The 25,175-nt window shown below is 28.2% G+C and overlaps 2 protein-coding genes and 1 non-coding gene across 6 annotated transcripts; 2 read left to right on the forward strand and 1 right to left on the reverse strand.

Moving 5' to 3' along the window:
• Positions 1-1,354: 1,354 nt before the first annotated feature.
• LOC111304151 (protein SMALL AUXIN UP-REGULATED RNA 16-like) lies at positions 1,355-3,454 on the reverse strand. 4 transcript variants are annotated; one of them, XM_022900669.2, is made up of 3 exons: positions 3,089-3,447; positions 1,749-2,279; positions 1,355-1,614 (listed from the first exon to the last, which is right to left on the reverse strand). In XM_022900669.2, the coding sequence occupies exons 2-3, from the start codon at positions 2,211-2,213 to the stop codon at positions 1,600-1,602; spliced, it is 480 nt and encodes a 159-aa protein (XP_022756404.1). In that variant the 5' UTR covers positions 2,214-2,279; positions 3,089-3,447; the 3' UTR covers positions 1,355-1,599. The 4 variants fall into 4 exon arrangements, with proteins under 4 accessions (XP_022756404.1, XP_089598172.1, XP_089598173.1 ...); XM_089742046.1 differs by lacking the exon at positions 1,355-1,614 and having other exon boundaries at positions 1,731-2,328; positions 3,089-3,454; XM_089742047.1 differs by lacking the exon at positions 1,355-1,614 and having other exon boundaries at positions 1,731-2,340; positions 3,089-3,454.
• Positions 3,455-19,371: 15,917 nt separating this feature from the next.
• Positions 19,372-19,444, forward strand: TRNAA-UGC (transfer RNA alanine (anticodon UGC)). The gene has a single exon. It is a non-coding gene; the product is annotated as a tRNA-Ala (tRNA).
• A 92-nt stretch (positions 19,445-19,536) lies between these two features.
• LOC111303032 (uncharacterized) lies at positions 19,537-24,790 on the forward strand. Its single transcript, XM_022899031.2, has 8 exons — positions 19,537-19,741; positions 19,975-20,055; positions 20,276-20,343; positions 22,929-23,044; positions 23,729-23,835; positions 24,142-24,191; positions 24,301-24,383; positions 24,473-24,790. Exons 2-8 carry the CDS (start codon positions 19,998-20,000, stop codon positions 24,585-24,587), a joined length of 597 nt encoding a protein of 198 aa, XP_022754766.2. The 5' UTR covers positions 19,537-19,741; positions 19,975-19,997; the 3' UTR covers positions 24,588-24,790.
• The last annotated feature ends 385 nt before the right edge of the window (positions 24,791-25,175 follow it).

Below are 25,175 nucleotides of genomic sequence, written 5' to 3' on the forward strand. Positions count from 1 at the left end.
TCTGTCACCTTTTATCAGGATGGCCTTTGGTTGTTGGAGCCAATCCACTGAGGACAATCCTGGGTGACTTTTTACAACTTTGTTTCCCGTCTAGAAAGGAGAAGAAATATACCGGGAAGATGGACGAAGAAGAAAAACAAGAAAGTGAGGGAGGAAAATGAGGCGAAAGGAAAAGCCCACGGAACGGCAGAGACAGAGAGAGACTTGGACAAGCCCACATCATTGAAGCCAGCCATAAGCTGGAGTGGATTTCCTGTGGCACTTAAACTTTTCTTCAGACATTTTGAAAGTCCCCGATACTCAAAACGACAATCACTGACAAATTTCTTTTTTCTTTCGTTCTTTTTTTTTTCTAAGACACTCGGTTTTTTATATTGGGGAGTAGTGAGATTCGAATTTACCTTCTGAAATAAAGTAAATCATGTACTGATCATCGAATCAAATGCTTAGATCACTAATGAAAAAGCATAAAGTTTGAGTGTTTTAATTAGTTGTTTTTTTTTTTTTTTCTTGCTTTACAGAGTGTTTTAGTCCTTTGAAAATAATCATATGAATATAATAAATTCCGTTAAAATACTAAAAAATTTCTATACTTTTATTATATTTAAATAAACCTTTTTTTTTTATTTGTATAAATATATCTTTATTTCAAATAAAAAATTAATTTATATTAAAAGCTTATTTAAGTACAAATTAAAGATTACAAACTTATTTAGATACAAATTAAAGATTAAGAATTTATTGTAAATTAAAAGTTAAAAATTTATTTGAATATAATAAAAAATAAATATTTCTTTAAATAAAATAATAAAATTCAAAAATTTTTTATTATTTTAGCCTGAATTTTACCAGTGCTACCATCATTGTTCTCAACATCTTGATGAATAAAGGAGCTGAAATTTGAAATCATCACATTGCGCATTGATGTCGCAATCTTCTGGATCATGTGCAATTTTAAGAAAGAGAACTTCAGGGCTTCATTATCAAAAATAAATAAATAAATAATCTTGTGACCTTATGATACCAGATTGCTAGGGTTTAATAACTAGGCAGGAGTGGGACAGCTCAATCATAAGATTTGGTTGGAGCAGACTACCAAAAAAGCACATGATAATACAATAATATATGGTCACTTGCATTGCATCCGAACAAAACTGATAGTAGTTTTCATACAACTACACAATAGTAGCATGTGCAGAAGGAAGGAAAACAAATTCAAATGTCAATTTGCCCACCGAAAGGTTCCTAATATTCAATTTAGCCAGACAGGAAACCAACGACATTATAATAGAAATGTAATTGATCTCATCCAGTATTAGAGACAAGATTTCGAACAGATGCATGAAGGCGGTGATGCATAAAAGTATTTCATTATCAATCAAACATTAGATGCCAGTCACATTCCAATAAGGACAGAGAGGTTAAACATTGCCCCCTCTCATCACATTCATTTCATACACCTGAAATTTTCTAACTAAAAGTTTCCTATCGTTTGCCAATTAACCAGAAAAAAAAAAATCTGCTTACAAGGTGACCTTGCTTTAAACCCCAAAAGTTCTTGACCACTATAAGACCAGCACAATTACTCTTTCCCAATATTTAATGAATCTCCAGCTGCAAAACCATATGGAAACTTCATATTAGGGAAAAGTTTGAGAAGAATGAAGCTGAGCAATGAACTTATTGTCCCATGAGCATGTGAGATTTGCATACGAAATAAATGTTTTTAGCTAAAAACAAATAAGGACCTGTTCAGAAACTGAGCTGTCAACAAGGTGACCCTTAGGATGGTTCTCTATGCACTTCAGGAGATACTTGAAGGTCTCAATCTCACAAGGGAGAGTAAGCCCGCCGTTGTGATCATACCCAAATTCCTCCTCAGCCTTTTCAAGCAAAATCTTGAAGACAGGATGGGTAAGGTAGCTCGTGGGGATGATAAACCTCCGAAGCTCTGGCCCAACATAAACTGCCAAATATCCCTTTGGAACATCAGGCGGTGGTTCAGGACTGTGGCAGCTCTCCTCATCAGAATCACAACACATAACATTTGTTAGCCTTTTGTTAATTGGTCGTGAGACATCCCCATGATTTTCTTCTGAATGGGGGGTATTTGACCTTGAGCCTAATGTGACAGTTTGCCACTTTTGAAGGAATTCCTTTAGTCTAACAATCTGCCTGATTCCGGTCAACTTGCTACCACCTTGGTCATCCATTGTTAAATATGCACCACAATAGTGAAAAGAAACCCAGGATTGGATTTGTAGGGTTTGGATCTTCCACTACATGTGCATTCATAAATGTCCATGATTAAAGCAAATGCATGAGTACCTTTAGAAGAAACTGGATAAAGTCATGAATAAAGGGCGGGCATGTAAAATTAAAAAAAAAAAACTCCATTATTGTTTCCTTCACGTAGATCAAACTAACAGATTTCCATACTCATGATATGGAAATTGAGATAAGAAATCACTATCATAATGTGATAATTAAGCTAATAAATCACATACTTATTGTAATCACTACCATAATATTGGGTTGCTAGCAATAATTATGAATATGATTAGTTTCCCTCTCTCTCAAACGCTGATGAAATTGACCCAATTAAATTTTTTTTTATCAAATATAAATCAAGATAAATTGACATAAAAATACCCCCAAAAAAATTTGTTAGGTTTTCAAGCATGTTGGACCTGCACTCAGATAACAATTTTTGCATATAGAAGCTCCAATTCAATACTCTAGATCTGAAAATTTTAAGCTAGCCTAATTTTCAAATAATTTAAGCTTGATGGGCAACTAAAAATGAAAATTTAACCTTTTTTTCAATTACCGAAAATTTTAAATCTACCCATAAAAGTACAAACCAAATCAGCTATATTTCGGACAACCAACTATTGAAACCTAAGAACCAAAAAAAAATCAACAAACCAACCATCAAGACAAAACTGTCACTTTCACATAAATTCTTTACTTCCTTGTCAAATCAACCCTAACCCAACTTTATTACTCAGAAAACAAAACCACAAAAATACCTGCAAAACAGAACAAGCAAAATTAAACCAAAAAAAAAAAAAAGAAAGTTCATTACCTGAATATGGAGGGAGGAGCTAGCAGAGAATCCGAAGAAGAACAGCCATTGCAAAGGAGGTAAGGACAAGGCTTTGGAGGAAATTTGGTAATGGAAAAGCAAAGCTTTCCAATGAGAGAAATTGAAAGAGAAAAAAAGGGAGAATTATTCCCCAAAAGAAAAGGCCAAGAGGATCCCAAAAAAACTAAATATTTGTTAGACAAATCAAAGTTTTTCGGGATTTTTAATAATTATTACTAGTAATTGGTTGTGTCATTGATTGTCGCAGCGAAATTTTCTTTGGGTAAAGCGACAGTGTCGGGGATTGGAGTTTTCCGTTTTTTTTTTTTTTTTTTTTTTGCTCTTCTTTATCGTCTATCTTTTTTCGCTACTAAATGCAAGGGTTCCTCTCAATGGATTTTAATTATTATTACTTATTATTAATTAATAAAAATAAAAAGAAAGCATTTTTTATTTTTGTTTTTTTTAGTAACGATTGTATGGTGGAGTAAGAGGGAAATTCGAAAGCAAAAGAGTAAACGTAACTTGTAGCGATAGATTAGGTCAAATTTGACGACGTGTCACATTATTGCACCAACTTTGCTTCACTTTCCTTTGGTGTGCACGTGTTTGGCTCAATCTCCGTGGGCCCAGTCAGCCTGTCTTAGGTTTGTTTTTTAATTTTGTTAACGTCACATCAACCTTAAATTATAATAAAATTAATTATATCACAAAATAATTTTATTTATTTAATATAAATATATATTAATTTTTATTTTTAAATTATATTTAAATCTTTAAAATTTATAACATATATAAAATTTATATATTAATTTATTATTAAACAATAACTTTTATGAAAATAATTTTTGTTTATAATAATTTTTATATACCTATAAGATTATATCAAGTAAAAATAAATTATATTTTTCTTACAAAAATAAAAATATATATTATTGAATGATAAATTAAATAATAAAAATATATTAACATACTTTCACTTTAGTAATTTTAACTAAATTATTGTGTAAAATATGAAAAATGTTAAATAACATGTGAATGAAGAAAAAATAAATTAAAAAAATATTATTTTTCATAAAAATAAAATTGTAATAATAATAAAATATATCTTGAAAAAAAGTTCTAAACAAAAAACAAATATAATAGTAATAAAATATACCTTGAAGAAAATTACTGAAAAAATAAAAAAAATAATGTATAACATATTACATTTATAGTCTTAAATTTACAAAAAAAAATTTTAGTAATAATTAAGATTACATAGATAATTTTTAAATTAATTTTTTAAAATTTAAAATGAATATAATAAGTAATAAATATAATATTAATTTTTTTTCATTTATTTGAAATATAAATTTGATAATTAGAGTTCAAATGAATATATTCGTTTTGATAATTTTATTATTTAAAATTTTAAAACGAAAATTTTTTAAATTTTTAAAATCTTACATAAAGTTGCTTAAATTTTTAATATCTTATGTTAATTTTTTAAAAAGATAATTTTTTAAATCAAGATAAAAAATATTGTTGAAAGATTTGAAAAAAACTTAATCTTTGTAATTTTTAAATATGTTTAAAAGATTTTGATAATTAAATAATTTTTTAAATAAAGTTTTTGGTAAACAACTAAAATTCTTTATTAAAAAATAAAATCCATATTTTATATTTTTAATTTTAAAAAAGATATATCTCTAAATTGATTTGATTTTCAATTAGAATTTGAATAATTTTTATATTTGAATAATTTTAAAATTATATAATTTGTAAGTAAAAGAAACTATTTTATTTTTTAAAAAAATTATACTAAATATCATTTAAAAGAGCTGCCCACATAGGCATCAATGTAATAAATTTGTTTATGTATGTTGTTGTATAATATATATATATATATATATATTAAATATTTAATTTAATATTTTAATTTTAATTTTTTTAATATAATATTTAAATTAAAAATTAATTAATATAATATTTATTTTAATATAATTACATTCAAATGATGATATGTAATTGATAATTAATTTTTTAAATATCACATTAATTAATAAATTTATAATTTACGTATTACATTAAACATTTTAAATTTTATATATCATATTAAATATTTGATTATAATTTAAAAACTATTTATAACATTAACCTAGTTTTTAATTTAATTTAATTTTTATTAATTACAAATAAAAATATTATAAATTCAAAATAAAATTATTATTACACTGTCCATGCTTTTTTTTTCAACATAAGATATATATAATCTATATAAAAAGAAGAAGTTTTGGTTCGAAATTGAATTTTTTTTTTTCAATTTCTTAACCACTAAATTAAAGAAACGTAAATTATATCCTCCATGCTTTCTTAACTTCTTAGACTTGCAAAAAATAATAATAATAATAATAAATAAAATGAATTAGTAGTAATACATAAAAAAATATTCCTCAAGGTAAATAGAAAGTGCACAAGGAATTGGATTTGAGATATTTAAAATATTAATTTTTGGTAAATTAAGTAAGAGATTAAAAGGTTTATATTTTTGTATTTTCTTATAAATCATTTAAAAGTGGAGAAAAATAATAAATTATTTTGATTTCATAACAAATCCTACATGAACTTATTACTACTAGGTTATCTACTATTTTAATCTTTTCCCAGAAGATGTGAAGCCACTATTTTGTTTTTTTAATTTTCACTTAAATTTTAGGGGACAGTTTACGGAATCATAGATTTCAAAAAAAAAAAAAGTATGATTTTCGAAATTTTTTTCATTTTCAAAATATTTTATGTTTAGATTCATTTGTTTTATTGTGAGAATTCACGTATATTAATTTTTAAATAATTATTATAATATTATTAACATAAATGATGATAATTTTTTATTAATTTTTATTAATAATAAATATCCAAATGATAAATAATGTCTTTATATTTTTAAAAAAGCATTATTTAAGGAGTTTTTTGTCTAAAAATATTTTAAATAGTTTCTTTTAAAAAATATGAGATTATTTAAGGCATTTTTGTATAGAAACACCTTAAATAATCTATTTGAAAAAATATAAAAAGATTATTTAAGGTGTTTTCTATACAAAAACGTCTTAAATAATCATTTTATAAAGGATTGTATAAGGTATTTTTTATAAAAAATAATCTTAAGTAATCCTTTTATAAAAATATTAACTCTAAACCCTAAACTCTAAAACATAAAATGATTATTTAAGTATTTTCTACATAAAAACGTCTTAAATAATCTATTTATAAAAACATAAAATAATTATTTAAGGTATTTCTTTATGCCAAATGCCTTAATTGCAATATAAAATTTTTTTTTCTATACAAAAACCTATAACTAAGTTCCAATTACTTCCAAATATGCTTTTCAAAAAGGTAATAACTATTTCATAATTTTTTATTCAAGTCAAATTTGAAAATAAGATAATTTTTTCCCCCGAAATTCTAGAATATCATAGAGAGATGTGAGTTTTTCATTCTGAGATTTTGAGTACTATTCAGAATCTGTCACTTTTTCCTATAATGAGATTACCTTAAATCAAACATAGGAATTAAATACCCACCATCAAAATTTCAAGAGAAAATTTGTGAATTCTCCCTAATCAAATGCCACCTTAACTCAATGTTTGAATTAAGGTAAGGAAAGGAAAAGAAATAAATAAGGAAACTTTTTTTTTATTTGGATTTCATACAAATTAAAATTAGAAAAAAAAAATGAAAATGATTGTTCAGTCTCTTTTTCTTTCTTTTACATTGTTAAATTTTTTAATGATCTTAAATTAAAGAAAATGGCATAAAAAGAAAAAAAACTTAAACTTAAAATAACTATTATGTCCTTAATTATATTTTACATTTCAAATAAATCTTTTATTAATTTTCAAATCCAGTTATTATCAAACCTTTTAATAACTTTTGGTGAATTCGTAATCTAATATATATATATATATATATATATATATATATAAGAGGGAAGAATCAATTTACATCAGTGTAAAATTAAAATGTTCTATATTTTTGAACTATTAATATCAATAAAATTTAAGGGATAAAAGAAACAAATGAAAAAAAAAAAAAAAACTTAATCTCATCAATTGAATTAATTGAAATTAATGGTTAAAAAAATATATAAAACTTTTTTTTTATGTAACTTGATCCTTCTCTTATATTATATATATATATATATAAACAAAACATTGTTTTGTAATAAAAGCAAAACCTTAACAAAAAACAAAAATAAAATTGAAATTGAAAATGATTGAATTTCATATTAATATTTTAATACATAAATCAATATATATAATTGTAAAAGAATTAATGTACCAATTAAAATAAAATAAAATTAGTGTCCTAAGTCACATAATCAATATTATTTGTCATGTCATTTGTTTAATCTATAAAATTAATTTAAACATATGTATCATGTCCTATGGGTAAAGATTTGTGATATTTGATTTTTATATTTTATAACAAGTTTTGTAGACACCAAATTTGTCTAAGATTTTGAGTCGGGCCTCGATTATAAAATCGGGCCTGGGTTTGCTATTTTTATTTTATTTTTAATTTTATAATTTAGTATTAAAATAAAATATTAGTCAGATAATATTGTTATTATTAAATACAATAATAATACAAATAAACAAAAAATACAAAAAAATAGAAAAAAATAAAAAAACAAAGGGGGCTGATGCTAGTGGGTGCCATGCACAACACCACCGCCGCTTCCCTGGCCACCCCTATTCACTAGAGCTCTGGCCACCTATTCCCCTGCAAAACCACTATACTATAGCCCCATTATCACCCATGCACCTCCTGCAAACCACTGTACCAACCACTCTTCCCAGGCAATCGGCCCTATAAAGTACCCATCCACAACAGCTTAGAGAACCAGTCTTGACTCTTGCATCCAAAACCCCTCAGCACCCTACTTACACCGCACAAACCCCTTATCCATGGCCTTCCTATTCACAGCCTTCATACATCTCTTTTTTTGACACAAAAAACCCACAAAAAATACCAAAAAAAAAAAAAACTTGAAACAAAATTAACAAAAAAAAAAACCATCATTCCAAAAATCACAGTCCTCCCCTAAAGGGAGGAACCTAGCGTCGAGGAACTCTTACCAAAAAAAGAGAAAAGAAAAATCAGCCTCACAAAACAAAAATAAAAGAGAGAAAAATTGCAAGTTAAAATTAAAAAAAAAAAGAGGTTTTTGACTGAATCCTTAAGGTTCGATCTAGGGCATTTTCAATGAGATTTGGACAAAACTAAGCCCAGATCAGTATTAAGGGGGTCAAAGGGAATTTTTGGAAATTTTTTTAGGATTTTTCAAATGGTCGATGATGGCATCAGCAATTGGTGATCAGTAGCCAACGTGACGGATGACCACCAATCGATCGTCTTAGAAAAAGAGAGTCTAAGAGAGTGAGAGGGTGTAAAGAGTAAGGGAGAAAAAAAATAAGAGTAAAAGATTTTTTTAATTTTATAGAAGGTTAAAAGCCAAAACGATGTCGTTTCATTAAAAGACTAAAACAACATCGTTTTCACTCTTAGAGGATCCGCATGTCAACCCTGACCCAACCTAGGGTCCGCACACCCTATCCGACGACTCACTTTCCTTTTGAGCTCTGATCGGTCTAGTTGAACCGGCTCAAACTAGATCAAACCGATGTTAAACCCGACTAGACCATCGAACCGCCTAGATCGACATTGACTAGAACGTTGATCAGTCCTATTTAAGTAATTGTTTTTGTATTTTTTATATAATTTTGTTATTTTAAATTACATTATTAATATTTATGCATGTTAAAATGTTTAAGTTTGCTAGGATAAATTTTTGTTGTGATAAATAAATAATTAATAAATATAAATAAAATATATAGTTAAATTTTTTTATAATTTTATTAGTTTTAAAATAAAACCTTATAAAAAAATAATAAAAAATGTAAGAAAATAAAATTTTTATCTGACAATGAGATTCACAGATACTTCGAATAGTGACACCTTTGAAATTTTTAGGTGAGAAGATTTTTTTTTAAATACTATCAATATATTCAAGTATTTATAATTTTTTTAATATAATAAAATTTTCCCTTTTTTTACTATAAATTAATAAAAAAATAAAATTAACTAATTTGTTAAAAATAATATAAAAATAAAAATGAGAAAAATTTTTTTTTATTTGATGACAGATTCTAAAATATTTTGAGTAAAAATGTTTTAAAAAATTCTTAGGTGAGATGATTTTTTTAAATATTATCAATATATTGGAATATTTATAGAAAATATTCAATATAAAGAAAAATTTTCTTTTCTTCAAAAACTTAAATAATAAAAATCAATAAAATTTTTAAAGAGTAAAATAAAATATGTGCATCAACATATTAGCGAGAAGTGATGCCTAAGAAATCATTAAGTGAGAAAGATTTCTTTCAATGTTACTAACATACTGAAATATTTTAAAAATTATTTTAATAAAAAGGTTTTAATTTATTTTTCTCGAATAAAAATTGAATAACAAATTTTTAATTAAAAAAAGAAAAACCAAATTCCAATAAATGAAAAAATTAAGAAAATTATTTTTTAAACACAAAAAATAAGACTGTTTTTATCAAAATCAATGGATAATATATAGTTAATTGGTATTGTTTCAAACGGACATTGTGGGGATGCTAATTCTTCCCTATATGTAACCAATTCCTAAACCTAGACTATTTTACAGACTCTAAAATTATCTTTTTAATATATTTTAATTAATTTTAAGATTTTATTAAAAGGATAATTTTAATAGGTGACCAATCGCACATAGCAAAAAAAGATTGGTGGTGACTCTTTTTTTTTTATTTTTTAAATTTTGTCTCCAGATTCGTCGGATGGCTCCAAAACCATTACGATAGCTTAGCGACTCCACTGGAGATGTCATTTTTTTTAGAGTTAGGCCAAAATTGACTACATGTTATCATTAAATTTTGATTTAAATAGTCTTAATCGATATTTTAATTTTAATTTCTTAGATTTTAATTTTTTATTTTCAATAAAAAATAGTAAAAAAATCAAAAAAAAAATTCACACACATTTTTTTTACTATGCCTCTTATGCTTTATTTTTTTGTATATATTACTCTTGATAAATTAGGATACATTTTTACACATAATGACACGATGCATCCCATGCATGAGTTATATACCTAGGCTCCATCCCTTATAGGAGGAAGTAAAGTACCTATGCTCTTATGAGGTGATAATCTCTGTAATGGCAAGCGAAATATTTTCACTTAAATTGAATCATTTTTGTTCGTAGCTTGTAATGGGTGAGGATCGGGATGCCTCATTAGTCTAGCGTGGACAACAGTGAAACAATTTGAGAATCTTTAGATGTGTAATAACCCAAACTACGCATATAATAAGCCGGAAGAAGCCAACCTTAGGTAGAGCTTCGCCAACCTTTTTTAAAAAATACCTAAGTCTAAAACGTATAAGAATAAAAGTTATGTGTAATAAAAACCACAAAAAAAAAATAAAAACAAAACAAAAAATATCAAAAAGTTTTTAATCTCAAACCACATTTTCACACTAACTCAATTTTATTTTCCTTTCTTTTTCTTTTTACATAAATTATATCATACAATTATGCGTCGAGGTATCTGTTTTAGGATATCTTTTTTTAGAAAAGATCTTCATAGATCCTATAAAACTATAGATTTGCTCATCCTCTTATAGGATGATAAATCTCATATAACAAAAGTTGTATGAATCAATCAAAATTTTTAGTACTGAAATTTATGCAAAAGCAAATATCTATCACTTGCATTCATGCATCATGTGCACCATTTTTATTTTTTTCCAAAAAAATATAAAAAATAAAAAATAAAATTTTCAACACATGGCATTCTAATTTAAAAAAAAATTTATGGTAATAAAAGTTCAAGAATAGCTCGCCCACCAAAAATTTCAACTCAACCTACTCGTCATTCATACAACGTCAGAGCTCAAACAAAAATCATAAAATAAGAACAGGCTAGTCGATTTGATAGGATGGACAAGGTTTAAGAAGAACTAAAAAGGGATATTAATAAAATAATGAGCATGCTAAAAAATCTTGATAAAGAAAAAACGGTGAAAAAAAAATTTCAGCCTTCAAGAGCAATCACCAGACATGGTAGATCTTATATATCCTTCAAGGTTTGAGCCATAACCACCTCAACCTTCTTAAGAAGTCAGAATTCAAATTCGTACTCCATGAAGATATGCCTATCCTTATCTATGAGTAACATCTACATCTGCTCTAAGATAATTTTAAAATTTTACTAATCCCATCATGGTAGAAAAACCATTTGAGACAATCTTGATTCCAGACTTAGATGATCCTAAAGAGAAAAAAAAGCTAAAAGATATTAGTGCTTAATAGAAAATGAAATTATTAGAAGAAAGACTTAGGCCATAAAGGAATAGATTTTTATAGCTCCATAAACATAGTCGAGCTTTGTTTGGTCTCAGATGTGATCATTTCACCTAAATTCAAGGTCCCTGAGTTTGAAATATATGGTAGCATAAAATACCCAATAACTCATACCACCATGTATTGTTAAAAGATGACAACACATGTTCATGATGAGAAGCTACTAAGACATATATTTTAGGATAGTCTTACAGATTTTATAGTTAAATGATACGTTTAACTAGACAAAACTCATATTTATTCCTGAAAGAATCTCATAAAAGCATTCTTTACACAATACTGATATATCATAGATCTAACTCTATATCACTTATCTCTATAGAGCATAAAAAAGAAGGTAACGAAAACTTTTAAAAAGTATGCACAAAGATGAAGAGATGTGATTGCACAAGTTCAACCTCCTTTCATTGAGAAATAGATAACTATTTAGTTTGTGAATACCTTGAAAGTATTGTACTACGAGAAACTGATAGGTAATGCAACTAAAAACTTTATAGATATGGTGAGATCCGATGAAATTATTGAAAACGTAATAAAGAATTACAAGCTTGATGCAAAAAAAATAAGCAGAGCTCCCCAAAAGAAAAAAAAATGAAGCCCAAGTAGTAAACTACGTGGGATAATAGTTAGGAGGTTTAACTTCATAACCCACACTAGTGTACCAAACTCAGTACCTTCCTATAAATAATGTTACATCCATCCCTCATCCTAATCAACCGTATCAGCCACTATAACAATCAGCTTATTCATCATATTTTTAACTATTTTTTTAGACATTCAGCTATTCATATAATCATCCCACTACACCTACCAGATCAAAACAGAGATCTAATCTAAGTAGTGATCTGAGAGCTCTAAGAAATATCAAAAAAAGAATTATTTTTTATCTTATTCCCATATCTTACACAGAATTGTTACTTCAACTTATCCAAAATCAGCTTTTTGAGTCCGTACGTCTTGAACCCCTTAATCTCCTTACCTAAAATGGTATGATCTCAATGCAAAATGTGATTACCATAATGAAAATCAGGGTCACTTGACAAAGAATTATCCCACACTAAAATACAAGGTTAAATATCTTATTAAAACTGAAAAATAAAATTTAAAACTAAAAGTGATCTTCATATCATTGAAAATTTTTTACCTTGATATATTATAAAAGAGGTGAACTAAGGGTGTTAAAAGTATTGATACAAATAATTTAGATAGATGAGATATTAAAGAATGGTTTTATGGCTTTTATGAGAAAATAATAGTTCGTTTGGTATTGTAAAGAGGTGTATCAATTTAAAAAGTGTGTCACTTTTGTTTTCTTTCCCACTTTTGTATTAGACATGCATACGAACTTCATGACTCGTATAAAAGTTGAATCGAATGTTAATTGAGAGAGCTTTTTTTTTCTTTTTTTTGTCTCAAATTTTTGAAAAAAATTTAAAAAATTAAAAAAAAAAATCTTTTTTTCTTCATAATAAAATGTCTCAAAAAATTTGGTGGTCGTTATTATGAACTTATCCGAATAAAATATTCCCATGTCCTTTTCTTATCCCCAAACCACTTGAAAAAACCTTAATGCTCCAAAGGATACAAGTTTGAACTTTGTAATGCCTCTCGTCAAGACAACAAACACTGAAATGATTAATCTGAAAAAAAAATTTGAGTTCCTTAAAAATCAAACAAATATGATGCTCTTTTATCTAGATGTTGGTGATTTAATAGGTGTCAAGGCTATGCTCCAAACAAAAAGTCATACATAAGTGCTCCATTTTAGTATAAGTGCATGTTGATAGAAGAGTATAATTTTTAATTACCCTAAGATTACCTAGTTTATGCCACTATGTAATTATGTGAGGACATGTGCAATCGAAACCAAAATAAACCCTTTCAATAAGATTTTCATTGTCATATAAACCTTGTTGATTTATCAAGATATAACAAAGATTAGTTGTCATATAAGTTATGAAAACAAGAAAAAAAATGTTGATAGTTACATCGTGCACTCTAGATATTCAAACGATCTAAAAAAAAAGAGAAAAAATAAAAAAAATAAAAAAAGAGGTGATAAAAACAAATTCTAAGTTTTTTTAAGGAATCACTCTTCAACATAAGTGACCAAGTTTGAAATGACAATAGCCATCTTTCTTCATTCTTTCATAAACAATAACTTATCCATTTACTACCATTTTGAGCCTAGTGAATTTTTTCTAAATGAACTTTGATTAATGATCATCCTCTACATTAGGGGAAAAATACAAAGAAAGATCTATATGATGAAGTCATGCTTCGATAACAAAGGAAAAATGCCTTAAGTTGTAGGAGCAAATGTCAAATAAATTGAGTTTAAAACTTTTGAACATATTTAAGCAAATGTTGAAATATGCACGAAAAAGTAAAAATGGAATCAATATAAAAAAAATAAAAAAAGACAAAAAAAGAAAGAAAAAAGGGATGATTGGATGTTACAATTGAAAAAATAAAAGGGATGAATGCCCAAAAGAAAGTCTTTCACATGATGTGAAATGATCCTTGGTCTGATCACCTTCAAACATATGTTTTAGGCCTATTTATCCATTTTTTCATAACCTCAAACCTTGACTTATGTTACATATCTTGGAAAGTCTGTTTCAATCAAACATAGATACTTGAACTGAAAAGTTTGTTTCTTATAAAATTTTTCATAACCAACTTCATTTTTGTCTATTTTCTTTTTCACAAGAATATTTAGTGCACGATGAAATCATAAAAAAAAAACAAAAAAAAATAGAAGAATGAAGCTGTAAGGTGAAAACCTAAAAATAGGTAGTCTAAAACTAAAATGAGATTGCAACATGAAAACACATTACAATCAATGATTAAGATATGTGCAAGAATTATCATAAAAAATCTTAGCATTTCTCAATATGATCTTGAATTTACCATAGCTGGTTTTAACATTTATTAAAATATCACATTATGATACTAAAAAGGGTGTCATTATGATTTAATCACTAAAGAACCTCCCAAAAAAATTTATTGTTGAGCCTGGATAAAAGTTTAAATTTTCATGTAAACCTTAATTTGATAATTAATCATCCAAGCCGTTTGAAAAGATGAAATTGCATTCTATTCGGATATATGTATAATAATGATTACCATTTTTTTAGAGACTTAAGAGTCACATTGTTTCATAAAGGTTGACTAATGCTTTCTTTTTTTAGGATTTTGTCATTAAAATATAATTTTTTAAAATAAATTTTTGAAAGAAAAAAAACTTTGAAAAAAATAAGTGGCACTATGGGAAACACTTTTTAATACAAAGGTATGTTTAATCAGTTGAGTTTCACCATAGTTTGATGGCTTATTTTCTTCAATTCCTTTTCATCAAGTTTGAGTTGATCATATGTATGTTTGATTTGAAGATGAAAAAATAGAAAAAAAAGTCGAGAAATCCAAATTGTGAAAAAAGAAAGCAAAATTGATGAAAAATGAGTAGCAAAGAAAGGATTTGAAATTGAGATGAAAAACTTGGGATTGAAAGAAAAAAACTTTGAAAAATTAAAAAAAAATTTTTGAACATTTTGAATCTTTTGACTTTACATTTGCATTATTAGATTGTCCATCATTGATAAGAATGTATGTATTGGTATTTTTGGAAAAGATATTTGTATTTTTTATGCATCATTTTAAGAAAAAACATTTGTATTTCATATGTATCATTTAAAAAAAAATATTTGCATCTCATGAACATCATTTTAAGAAAAGACATTTACATTTTAGTTGCATCATCATTTTAAGAGAAGATATTTATATCATAGTGGTGTTCACCAATTTTGGAAACAAAAAAAAATGGGCAAAAACATGTTCAAAAGATCAAGAATTTTTAAGACTTTCAACGAGATGGCATAAGATGAAAGCCTTAGACCCAATCTAGCTGGCAGGAAAGTTGTTAACCTAGTGAAATTGGTATCAGTAAAGAAAATTATTATGATAAATTATTTTCAAAGTTTTCGATGGTGATATCCGAGTATTAAAGTATGAATTGCATTTTTTTGGTGGTGATATCCAAGACATTTTTTAAAATCATTCGATAGTGATATCCAAGTGTTAAAAAATTATTTATATCTTTTCAATGGTGATATCCGAGTATTAAAACTTGAATTACATTTTCTCGATGGTGATATTCGAGTTTTCTTCGATAGTGATATCTGAAATTATTTGTATTTTCTCGGTGGTAATATCCGAGTGTTAAAAATCATTTGCATTTTCTTTAGTGACGATATCCGAAGTCATTTTCATCTTCTCAGTAGTGATATCCAAGTGTTAAAGCTTGAATTGTATTTTCTCGAAGGTGATATTTGAGTTTCCTTTGATGACGATATCCGAAGTCATTTACATCTTTTTCAGTAGTGATATTCGAGTGTTAAAGCTTGAATTATATTTTTTTTATGGTGATGTTCAAGTTTTCTTCAGTGGTGATATCCGAAGTCATTTGTATCTTTTCAGTGGTGATATTTGAGTGTTAAAACTTGAATTGTATTTTCTCAATGGTGATATTCGAGTTTCCTTCGATGACGATATCTGAAGTCATTTGCATATTCTCAATGGTGATATCCAAGTGTTAAAGCTTGAATTGTATTTTTTTTTTCGATGGTGATATTCTAGTTTTCCTTTGGTGGCGAAATCCGAAGTAATTTGTATTTTCTCGATGGTGATATTCGAGTGTTAAAATTTGAATTGCATTTTCTCAATAGTAATATTTGAGTTTTCTTTGGTGGTGATATCTGAAGTCATCTAAAAAAAACTTTTCACTCGAACAAATTTGATATTTTTGTCTTTGTACTATTCTTGATTCTCAGCAATACGCAAAGAAGGACAGTTGTAGACACCAAATTTGTCCAGGCTTTTGAGTTGGGCCTCGGTTCTAAAATCGAGCTTGGGTTTGCTATTTTTATTTTTTTTTTAATTTTTTAATTTAGTATTAAAATAGAATATGAGTAAGATAATAATATTATTAAATACAATAATAATACAAATAAATAAAAAAATATAAAAAATAAAAAAAAGTAAAAAAATAATGGGGCTGATGCTAATGGGTGCCGTGTACAGCACCACTACCACCCTTGTTCACCAAAGCTCTGGCCACTTATTCCCTTGTAGAACCACTCTACTGTAACCTCATTATCACCTCTGCACCTTCTGCAAACCATTGTACCACCCACTCTCGTTAGGTAGTTGGCCCTATAAAGCACCCATCCATAACAGCTTAGAAGACCAATCTTGACGCCTGCATCCAAAGCCCCTCAGCATATTACTCACTCACGCCCCACAGACTTCATCTGTGGCCTTCCCAGTCACAGCCTCCATATATCCTCTTTCTAACACAAAAAAACCATAAAAATACTAAAAAAATTAGTCTGAAACAAAATTAACACCAAAAATAAAAAAAATCATCATTCCAAAAATCACAATATTTTCTTTTAGGGGAGGAACCCAGCATCGAGAAACTCATGCCAAAAAAAGAGAAAAGAAAAATCAGCCTCACAAAACAAAAAAAAGAGAAAAAATGTAAGTTAGAATTAAAAAAAAAAAGAGGTTTGATTGAACACTTAAGGTTCAATCTAGGTCATTTTGATGAGATTCAGGTGAAACTAGGCCTAGATCTGTATTCAGGGGGTTGAAAAAAAATTTTGGATTTTTTTTAGGATTTTTCAACAATCAGTGACAACGTCGACGACCGACAATTAACGGCCATTGTGATAGACAGCCACTGGCTGATCGTTTTAAAAAAAAGAGAGCTTGATAGAGTGAGGGAGTGTAAAGAGAGAGAAATAGAGAGAAAAGAAAAATGAGAGAAAATTTTTTTTTGGGTTTTATAGAAAGTTGAAAACTAAAATGACGTTATTTCATTAAATGACCAAAATGATGTCAATTTGACCTTTAGAAGACTGTGTGGTAGCCTTATAGGTCCAGTTAAATAGGGGTCCATGCACCTAACCCGACTACCCGCTTTTCCTTTTTTCCTTTGACCTCTGACCGATCCAGTTGAATCAGCCTAAACTGGACCAAACCTACATTAAACCTAACTAGACCGTCGAACCACTTGGATGACGTTGATCAAACTGTTGACCGATCCAGTTCAAGTAATTTTTTAAATTTTTTTAAATTATTTTTATTATTTTAAATTTTATTATTAATATTTATGCATGTTAAAATGTTTAAGTTTGCTAAGATAATTTTTTATTGTAATAAATAATTAATAAATAAATACAAATAAAAAATATATATATAGTTAAAATTTTTGATAATTTTGTTAGTTTTAAAATAAACCTTATAAAATAAAAAATATAAGAAAAAATTTTTTTATTCGATGATGATATTCATAGGTACTCCGAATAATGATACCTACGAAATCTCTAGGTGAAAATTTTTTTTTAAATACTACCAACGTATTGGAGTATTTATAAAAAATTCTTAATATAATAAAAATTTCCTTTTTCTTACTATAAATTAATAAAAAATAAAATTAACTAATTTGTTAAAAATAATATAAAAATAAAAAATGAGAAGAAAGAAAATTTTATTCGATGACAAAATTTTAAAAGTATTTTGAGTAGAGATGTTTTAAGAAATCTCTAGGTGAGAGGATTTTTTTTAAATATTATCAATGTATTGGAATATTTATAGAAAATCTACAATATAATGAAAATTCATCTTTTCTTTGAAAACTTAAATAATAAAAAAAAAAAAAAATCAATAAAATTTTTAAAAAGTAAAATAAAATATGTGCATCAACATGTTAGTATTTGCATTGAAAACACGACATAATTTTTTACGAAAAATAAATTTGAGCCTCCGATGATGAGATTTTAAAATATTCAAAGAAGCGATGCTTAAGAAAACTCTATGTGAGAAATAGTTCTTTCAATATTACCAACGTATTGGAACATTTTAAGAATTATTTCAATAAAAATGTTCTAATTTATTTTTCTCAAATAAAAATTGAATAACAAATTTTTAATTCAAAAAAGAAAAACCAAATTCCAATAAATGAAAAAATCAAAGAAATTCTTTTTCAAACACAAAAAATAAGATTGTTTTTATCAAAATCAATGGATAAAACATAGTTAATAGATATCATTTCAAATAAATGTTGTGAGGGTACTAATCATTCTTCACCCGTAATCGATTCTCAAATCTAAACTGGCAAACCCTAAAATTATATTTTTAATAAATTCTAATTAATTTTAAAATTTTATTAAAAAAATAAATTTTAATAGATGATCAATCGTATATAGCAAAAAAAGATTGATAGCAACTCGATTTTTTTTTTAATTTTATCTTCAAATTCGTCGAGTGGCTCCAAAACTATTACGACAAGTTTTTAGAAAATATTTAATTTTTTACAATTAAAAAAATACTGTACATTATTTTACATTTTTATTTGATACTTTACAAAAATATTAGTTTTATATTATATTTTATTTTATAGAAAGAAGTTTATAATTGAAAAAGAATATTATAATTAATCTTTTCATTTTCTTTTACCTGTTTAATCAAATAATGGTTATTATAATTTTTTTTTTATTTCCTTTACTAATTGTAACTAAACAAATAAAGATATATCATATGTGTATCATTGTCTTTTCTTAAAAAAAAACCTACCTTTATTTCCTTTTACTACTGTTTTATCCGAACATAAATTTCAATACGAGATATTTTGTACCATTCCATCCACTTTCTATACAAAAGAATGGTAAATTGCGATAGAAGTTGGCCGGGGAGTCATGGTCCAGCGGGCACCTTGATGATTTAGAATTTGAAAAAATTTTAATTGAAAGATTTATCATCGAGGGGATGTAGCTCAAATGGTAGAGCGCTCGCTTTGCATGCGAGAGGCACGGGGTTCGATCCCCCGCATCTCCACTTTGCTTATTGGTTCTTTTTTTTTTTCCAATGTCAAAATTCTTCTCAACGGCGCCGTTTTAAGTTTTATCACTCAAGTCTCAAGCGCGTTTGATCTGGAACTCTCTCTCCTCGCCTCCATCTCTCTCTGCGGCTCATATTATTCAAAAGACGCTTGTTCATCTAACCTCAGCCAACTGCCCTAGCCGGCGGCCACCCTTTGTCTTCAAAAGCCTTCAAACCAAGTCGGAGCTCTCGTCGTAGAATCCAACAGAACTGATTGGACCCGACCTGGTTCAAATCCTTTCCGTTCTTCAGGTATATTCTTTTTTCTAAAGTTCTTCACTTGCACGTTTTGTGTTGTCGATATTTCGGCTTTCGGGAGATTTAAGTGCTTGTCCATATCCATAAGCAGATGCTTAGCTCAAAACCCAGTTGAACTGTCTCAAATTAATCCGCTTTAAAAGCAAGTCCATTTGGGATTTGATATCTTTGTTAAAGGCTTGAAGTTTTTAAGTTCTAAAGCTTATTTTGTTTTCTCCTTTAAACAGGTGCTGCTTTACTACATCGAATAATGCTAAATTCTAGGCTTTCTAGAGTTGGATTTCGGATTGCCAAAGAGCTATCAAGAGGTATGCTTCTGGGTTTATTTCTTATGCTTTGTTTCTATAGAAATTGGCATTATTAATATTTGGAGCTTGTTTTTAATAAAAATAAGGCACCCTTGTAGTTTCTAAGCAGACAATTTGTATTGATAATAATGGTATTTTTACAGGTTCTTAATAATGCATGAGTTGTATGAAATGTTTTTTCATTTACTAACTTGACTTCAAATTGCATTCTTTTTGACAGGCGGATATACATATATGTCTAGAACAAGATACATACAAAAGGCTTGTGGGCAGTACCAGCGCTCTCTGGTCAGTAATGGTTATTTTCGTATGTTTCAAAAAAGGAAAAATATAGTTTTACTTGCATTATCTATACCTTTCGAGTCACTGAAAGAAAGCAGCCTAAGACATGGTGGATGGTTAACCCTCAGATTTGTTTGTTGTTGACAATGTTCTAAGTTAATCTAGTGCTTATGTATTTGTGACACTATTAGGAATCTTGAATGGTGGAGTTTAATTTAGTGAAATTGGAAAAGATAGAAGTTTATTGATAATTGGAAGTTTTAGTTGTGAAAAGGAATGAGATAAGCTTCTTTATCTGCAGATTGCAGTTAGTTATGTCACATAATAGTGGATAAATCTTATGCCTTTAGGAGATGAAACGTCTAGACTAGTCAATGAGCTAATTACAGGATTTATCCTTGCCTCCTTTTTTTTATTAAGCTGATTCAGCTGTAGACAGTCCTGAAGATATATGTGTTGTTTAGGTAATTGAATTATAGCGATTTTAGATTAGTTTTCATATGAAAAGAACGGTCTCTTATCATATCTACTGAAAGAAAATAGTGTGGCAGTAATTTTGTTTACTAAGGGGATGGAATAATTTGATCAATGTTAGTTATACTGACAATTTTGTGATTTTCAAAAGGATAGAAACTAATACTATAACCTTGATCACAGTTATGTGAGAAAATATCATAAACATGCAGACATACATTTGATGAGATATGGAGGTGACAATAGTTGCCAGAATAATTAGAAAATAACTTTTAGAAACATTGAAGTGTGACACATCAATGGTCGGTATTGGTACAAACATTGAAGAATGATATGCGTTTCAGGGTTTCAAATAGCAGTTCTGTAGCGGCATTGCGGCCGCTATTTTGCGGTTTTGGTAGCCTCCGCCGCCGCTACATACCTGAAATTGGGTTGTGAACGAAATTCATGCTCATAACGGCGGCTCACGGCCGCAAAATAACGGTATAGTGGACAATAGTGGCCATAGCGGGATGCTACAGCCACAATCACCGTTTTCAACCCAAAATGTAATTTGAAACCGCATTCCTTTTTTCAGCAGTCACAGAATTTCATATGAAGAAAATACATTCGAAACAACAAAAACCCTTAAGCCAACAACTCAATCAGCAAATATAAACCTCAATCAAGATCAAATAACATGTTTTTGAAGTTAATCAATGACCACCTTAGACCTTGAAAGTTGAGAAGAAGCAAAACACCCTTTAACTGCCAACATGGGAAGATGAGGGGCTTGGGTTACTCTGGTGGCTTGGGTTGATGAAGAAGGTAGAGATAGCGTGGCTGGAAATTGGAAGAGGTTAGGAGACAGAGGAAGCATGGGAGATGCTGTGGATTTTTAGAGAAAGAGATAGTTAGAGAGAGAGAGGAAGAAACAGAGAGGTTTAATCATGAATTTTGAAGAATTTAGGGATGTGGGAAAGGTTTGGTGGTTTTGGGTTCAGCCCAACCAATCACAATATTTTTTTTCTTTTTTTTAAACTTAAAATCACAGTATTTCAATATTATTAATGATATTGTTAATTGTATATTTTTATTAGTTAATAAAGATTAGTTTGCCACTATTATATTATTTTGGTTTAATTAGTTATTTAATATGTTGCACTTGAAAATTTGATCTAATAGTCAAGTATATGTATACATGGTCAAAGAGTTAGTTTTAATCATCTTCCCCCAATAAATGTATATTATAAAAATATCTAAAATGTTCATCACTAGTTTTCTAATTAAATTAATTATAATCTTAATTAACTTCATATAAGATTTTTTTTCCCATCATATGTATTTATAACATTTATGTCCATGAACTTAATGGGTATAATAATGAAAAGCATTTATAATATGCAATTTAATTCTGAATTATAACTACTAAATGTGAAAAAAATTATTTTAATTTATAAATAAAAAAATTAAAAGTTTTAAATTACTTTAAAAATCATAAAGTACTAGTTTGTATTATTATAATTATAATTACTATATTTTATAGTAAATTGTGCAAAATTAAAAAAAATTTACAAACTTGATGACCGTAATGATTTATGTTATATTCAAAATTGCGATAAACGTGACGCAACAAAAAACGTGTCCGCGACCGTAATTTAAATCCTTAATACATATAGCTGGTATTACAGTAGACAAAATTGGAAAAAAAGGATTACATTTTTAGTTATGGCTAAAATAACAAGAAGGCCCTTGAACTTTTTCACTTAGATAAGACTATACTTTTGTTGTTCCCAAATAAGCCCTTAACCTTCAATTTGCATCCAAATAAGCTCTTGGCCTTTTAATTTGTATTCAAATAAGCCATTAACTTTTACTTTGTACCTAAAGAAACTCTTAACATAAATCAATCTTTCATTTGAAATACGGGCTTATTTGGATACAATTTAAAGTAAAAGGGTTTATATGAGTACTATAAAAGTATAATGATTTAATTTTTAAAAAAAGTAGAATAATTCAAGGGCTTTTTTAGTATTTTGGCCTTTAGTTATTTATCCAGGAAAAAAGATATCATTTTCAGCTAATTATAAGTAAACTTTTTGCACTATCTTTTTCGCTTTCTTCAATTTTTTGGACAGCTGGAATTACTGCCAGAAACTAGAGGCTTTCAAGGGATCATATTTCAAAAACATCATGATTTTTCAACCTCAGCTTCCAACAATGCTTCTGAGGGAGGGAATGGACAGAGAGAAATGTAAGTTCTTTGAATATTATAGTGGCATGCTGTTTATGACTGTTGGATGAAGTTGTTTATCCTTTTTTAGTTCTAATTTTCTAGTATTGGTGAATTATTTAGATCAAGTAAATTCTCAACTCTTTTCTTTTTTTTCTTTGTTTAAAAGAAATATGCAGACAAAGAAATGAAGAAGAAATACAAAAATCTAATTTTGATTTACATGTTCTTGGAGAGATGCTGCTGTAAATACAACATCAGTTTAAGTTATTCTACACTGATACTACCTGGGAAAAACTTTTTTTTTTTTTGTCAAGACTCAATATTGTTTTGACATGTTTTGGCATGCTTCAAAGCAAAATAGAATCTTGGTGGTCAATTAATGCCTCAGCTGAGATGTGGGTAGAGTAGCATCCTCAGCACCAGCACCTATTGATCGGAGGACTTGTGTCTGTATAGGCATGTATCTTTAATTAGGTGTGGATTTTGTTGGTTTGCATTTCTGATCTACATTACATCTCTGCACGATGTGGTTCTTGCACTTAGTTTGTGGGAGATTCAGATTTGCAATTTATGGCATTCAATGATTTTGAAAGCATAGCGTTTGAGTTCCCAACATTGTTCTTTAAATGCTTAATGGCTATATATGCGTTAATTTTTTTTTTTTTTTAATTTTTATTCACATTAGATTGTCTTATTTGGCAGGATATCTGTCACATTTGTTACAAAGGATGGAGAAGAAATCCCCATTCAGGTACCTATTGGAATGTCTATGCTGGAAGCAGCTCATGAAAATGATATAGAGCTTGAAGGCAAGGATCCTGATTCATTGTTGCTATAATTATTTTGTAGCATTCCTTAGGTCGAACTTTTATCTTCTTGGAGTAATTCGTTTACTCAAGTCCTTTATAGTGATATATCTATCTTAAACATGTTCTTTTGCATTAAGAATGCATTAGCAATTGAAGTAGAACATAATGTGATTCGAAAACCTCCTTTTTTTTGTGATACAAATTAAGTTAACATGTTTTGGACACACACACACAGATGGTTTAATTACTTGAATCAATTAATTTATGATTCATTTCTAACAATGTTTGCTTGTCCTGTTGTTTCAGGAGCATGTGAGGGTTCACTTGCTTGTTCAACATGCCATGTCATAGTGATGGTATGCTAATGGCATTATATGTTATCAAACGTGTTGTTGATTGGTTTATGATAATTTGTAATATTTTTCAACCTATTTATTAGGGACTAACGGTTGACTCTTTTGCTAGGACATGGAGTACTATAATAACTTAGAAGATCCAACTGATGAGGAAAATGACATGTTGGACTTGGCCTTTGGGCTTACAGAAACGTGAGTTCCTTCATTATACATCTGCTAGAGATTTTTTTTTTGGTGTGAAATTTAATCTAAATGGATTGCCATGTTCTTGAACTTTTCAGGTCTCGTCTGGGGTGCCAAATAATTGCAAGTCCTGAACTTGATGGAATTCGTTTAGCAATCCCTGCTGCCACACGAAACTTTGCTGTTGATGGGTATGTTGCAAAACCACACTAGACATGCACAAACACCTAATTCTGTTTAAATGAGCATAAAGGATTCGGTCATCCAGTTTTGTAGCTTCTATATTGTCTTGGATCTACGAGCATCTATAATCCTCAAGTGATTATTTTTGTATTAATTATTGCTTATTAAATTCCAAATAATCCCTGTGACATTGATTCTATAGATCAATTGATATCAATGCTCCTATGACCATACTTGGTTCTGTATCTTTTTGAATACAGACCTGGAAACTCAAGATTAATGCCAGTTGGCAGGTTATTTACACTGTGCTTAACTATAACTATGTGGTGGGGCTGGTGGATCATAATTTAAGTGTGGATTAGTTCTCAAAACCATAACCATCATGAATTGATGATGAACTAAAAGATCATGGTTCAATATGTATCTATAGTTTCTTGCCTTAAACTGATGTTGTGGTTGGTAGAAGTTGTGAGTCTGTGGTACCAGATAAATGCTAGCTAATTCTATATTGCTTAATTCTCTGGCAAGTTGGAGATTGAAATATAGAAACAAATGAAGCACTGAACAGTCAATGCATGCAGCCCTCAGGCAATTTTTACCTCATAGTGAAGAATTTGT

The sequence above is a fragment of the Durio zibethinus genome, chromosome 13 (assembly GCF_047325235.1).
Source record: "Durio zibethinus cultivar Kanyao isolate XHJ-2024 chromosome 13, ASM4732523v1, whole genome shotgun sequence".
Lineage (NCBI taxonomy): Eukaryota > Viridiplantae > Streptophyta > Magnoliopsida > Malvales > Malvaceae > Durio > Durio zibethinus.

Excerpts from the sequence above, each read along its gene's own strand:
- LOC111304151 (XM_089742046.1), bottom strand. The coding sequence starts at position 2,213 with ATGGATGACCAAGGTGGTAGCAAGTTGACCGGAATCAGGCAGATTGTT.
- LOC111303032 (XM_022899031.2), top strand. The coding sequence starts at position 19,998 with ATGCTAAATTCTAGGCTTTCTAGAGTTGGATTTCGGATTGCCAAAGAG. Across the intron at positions 20,344-22,928 it reads GGCAGTACCAGCGCTCTCTG|CTGGAATTACTGCCAGAAAC; the intron begins GTCAGTAATGGT and ends TTTTTTGGACAG. Across the intron at positions 24,384-24,472 it reads GCCTTTGGGCTTACAGAAAC|GTCTCGTCTGGGGTGCCAAA; the intron begins GTGAGTTCCTTC and ends TGAACTTTTCAG.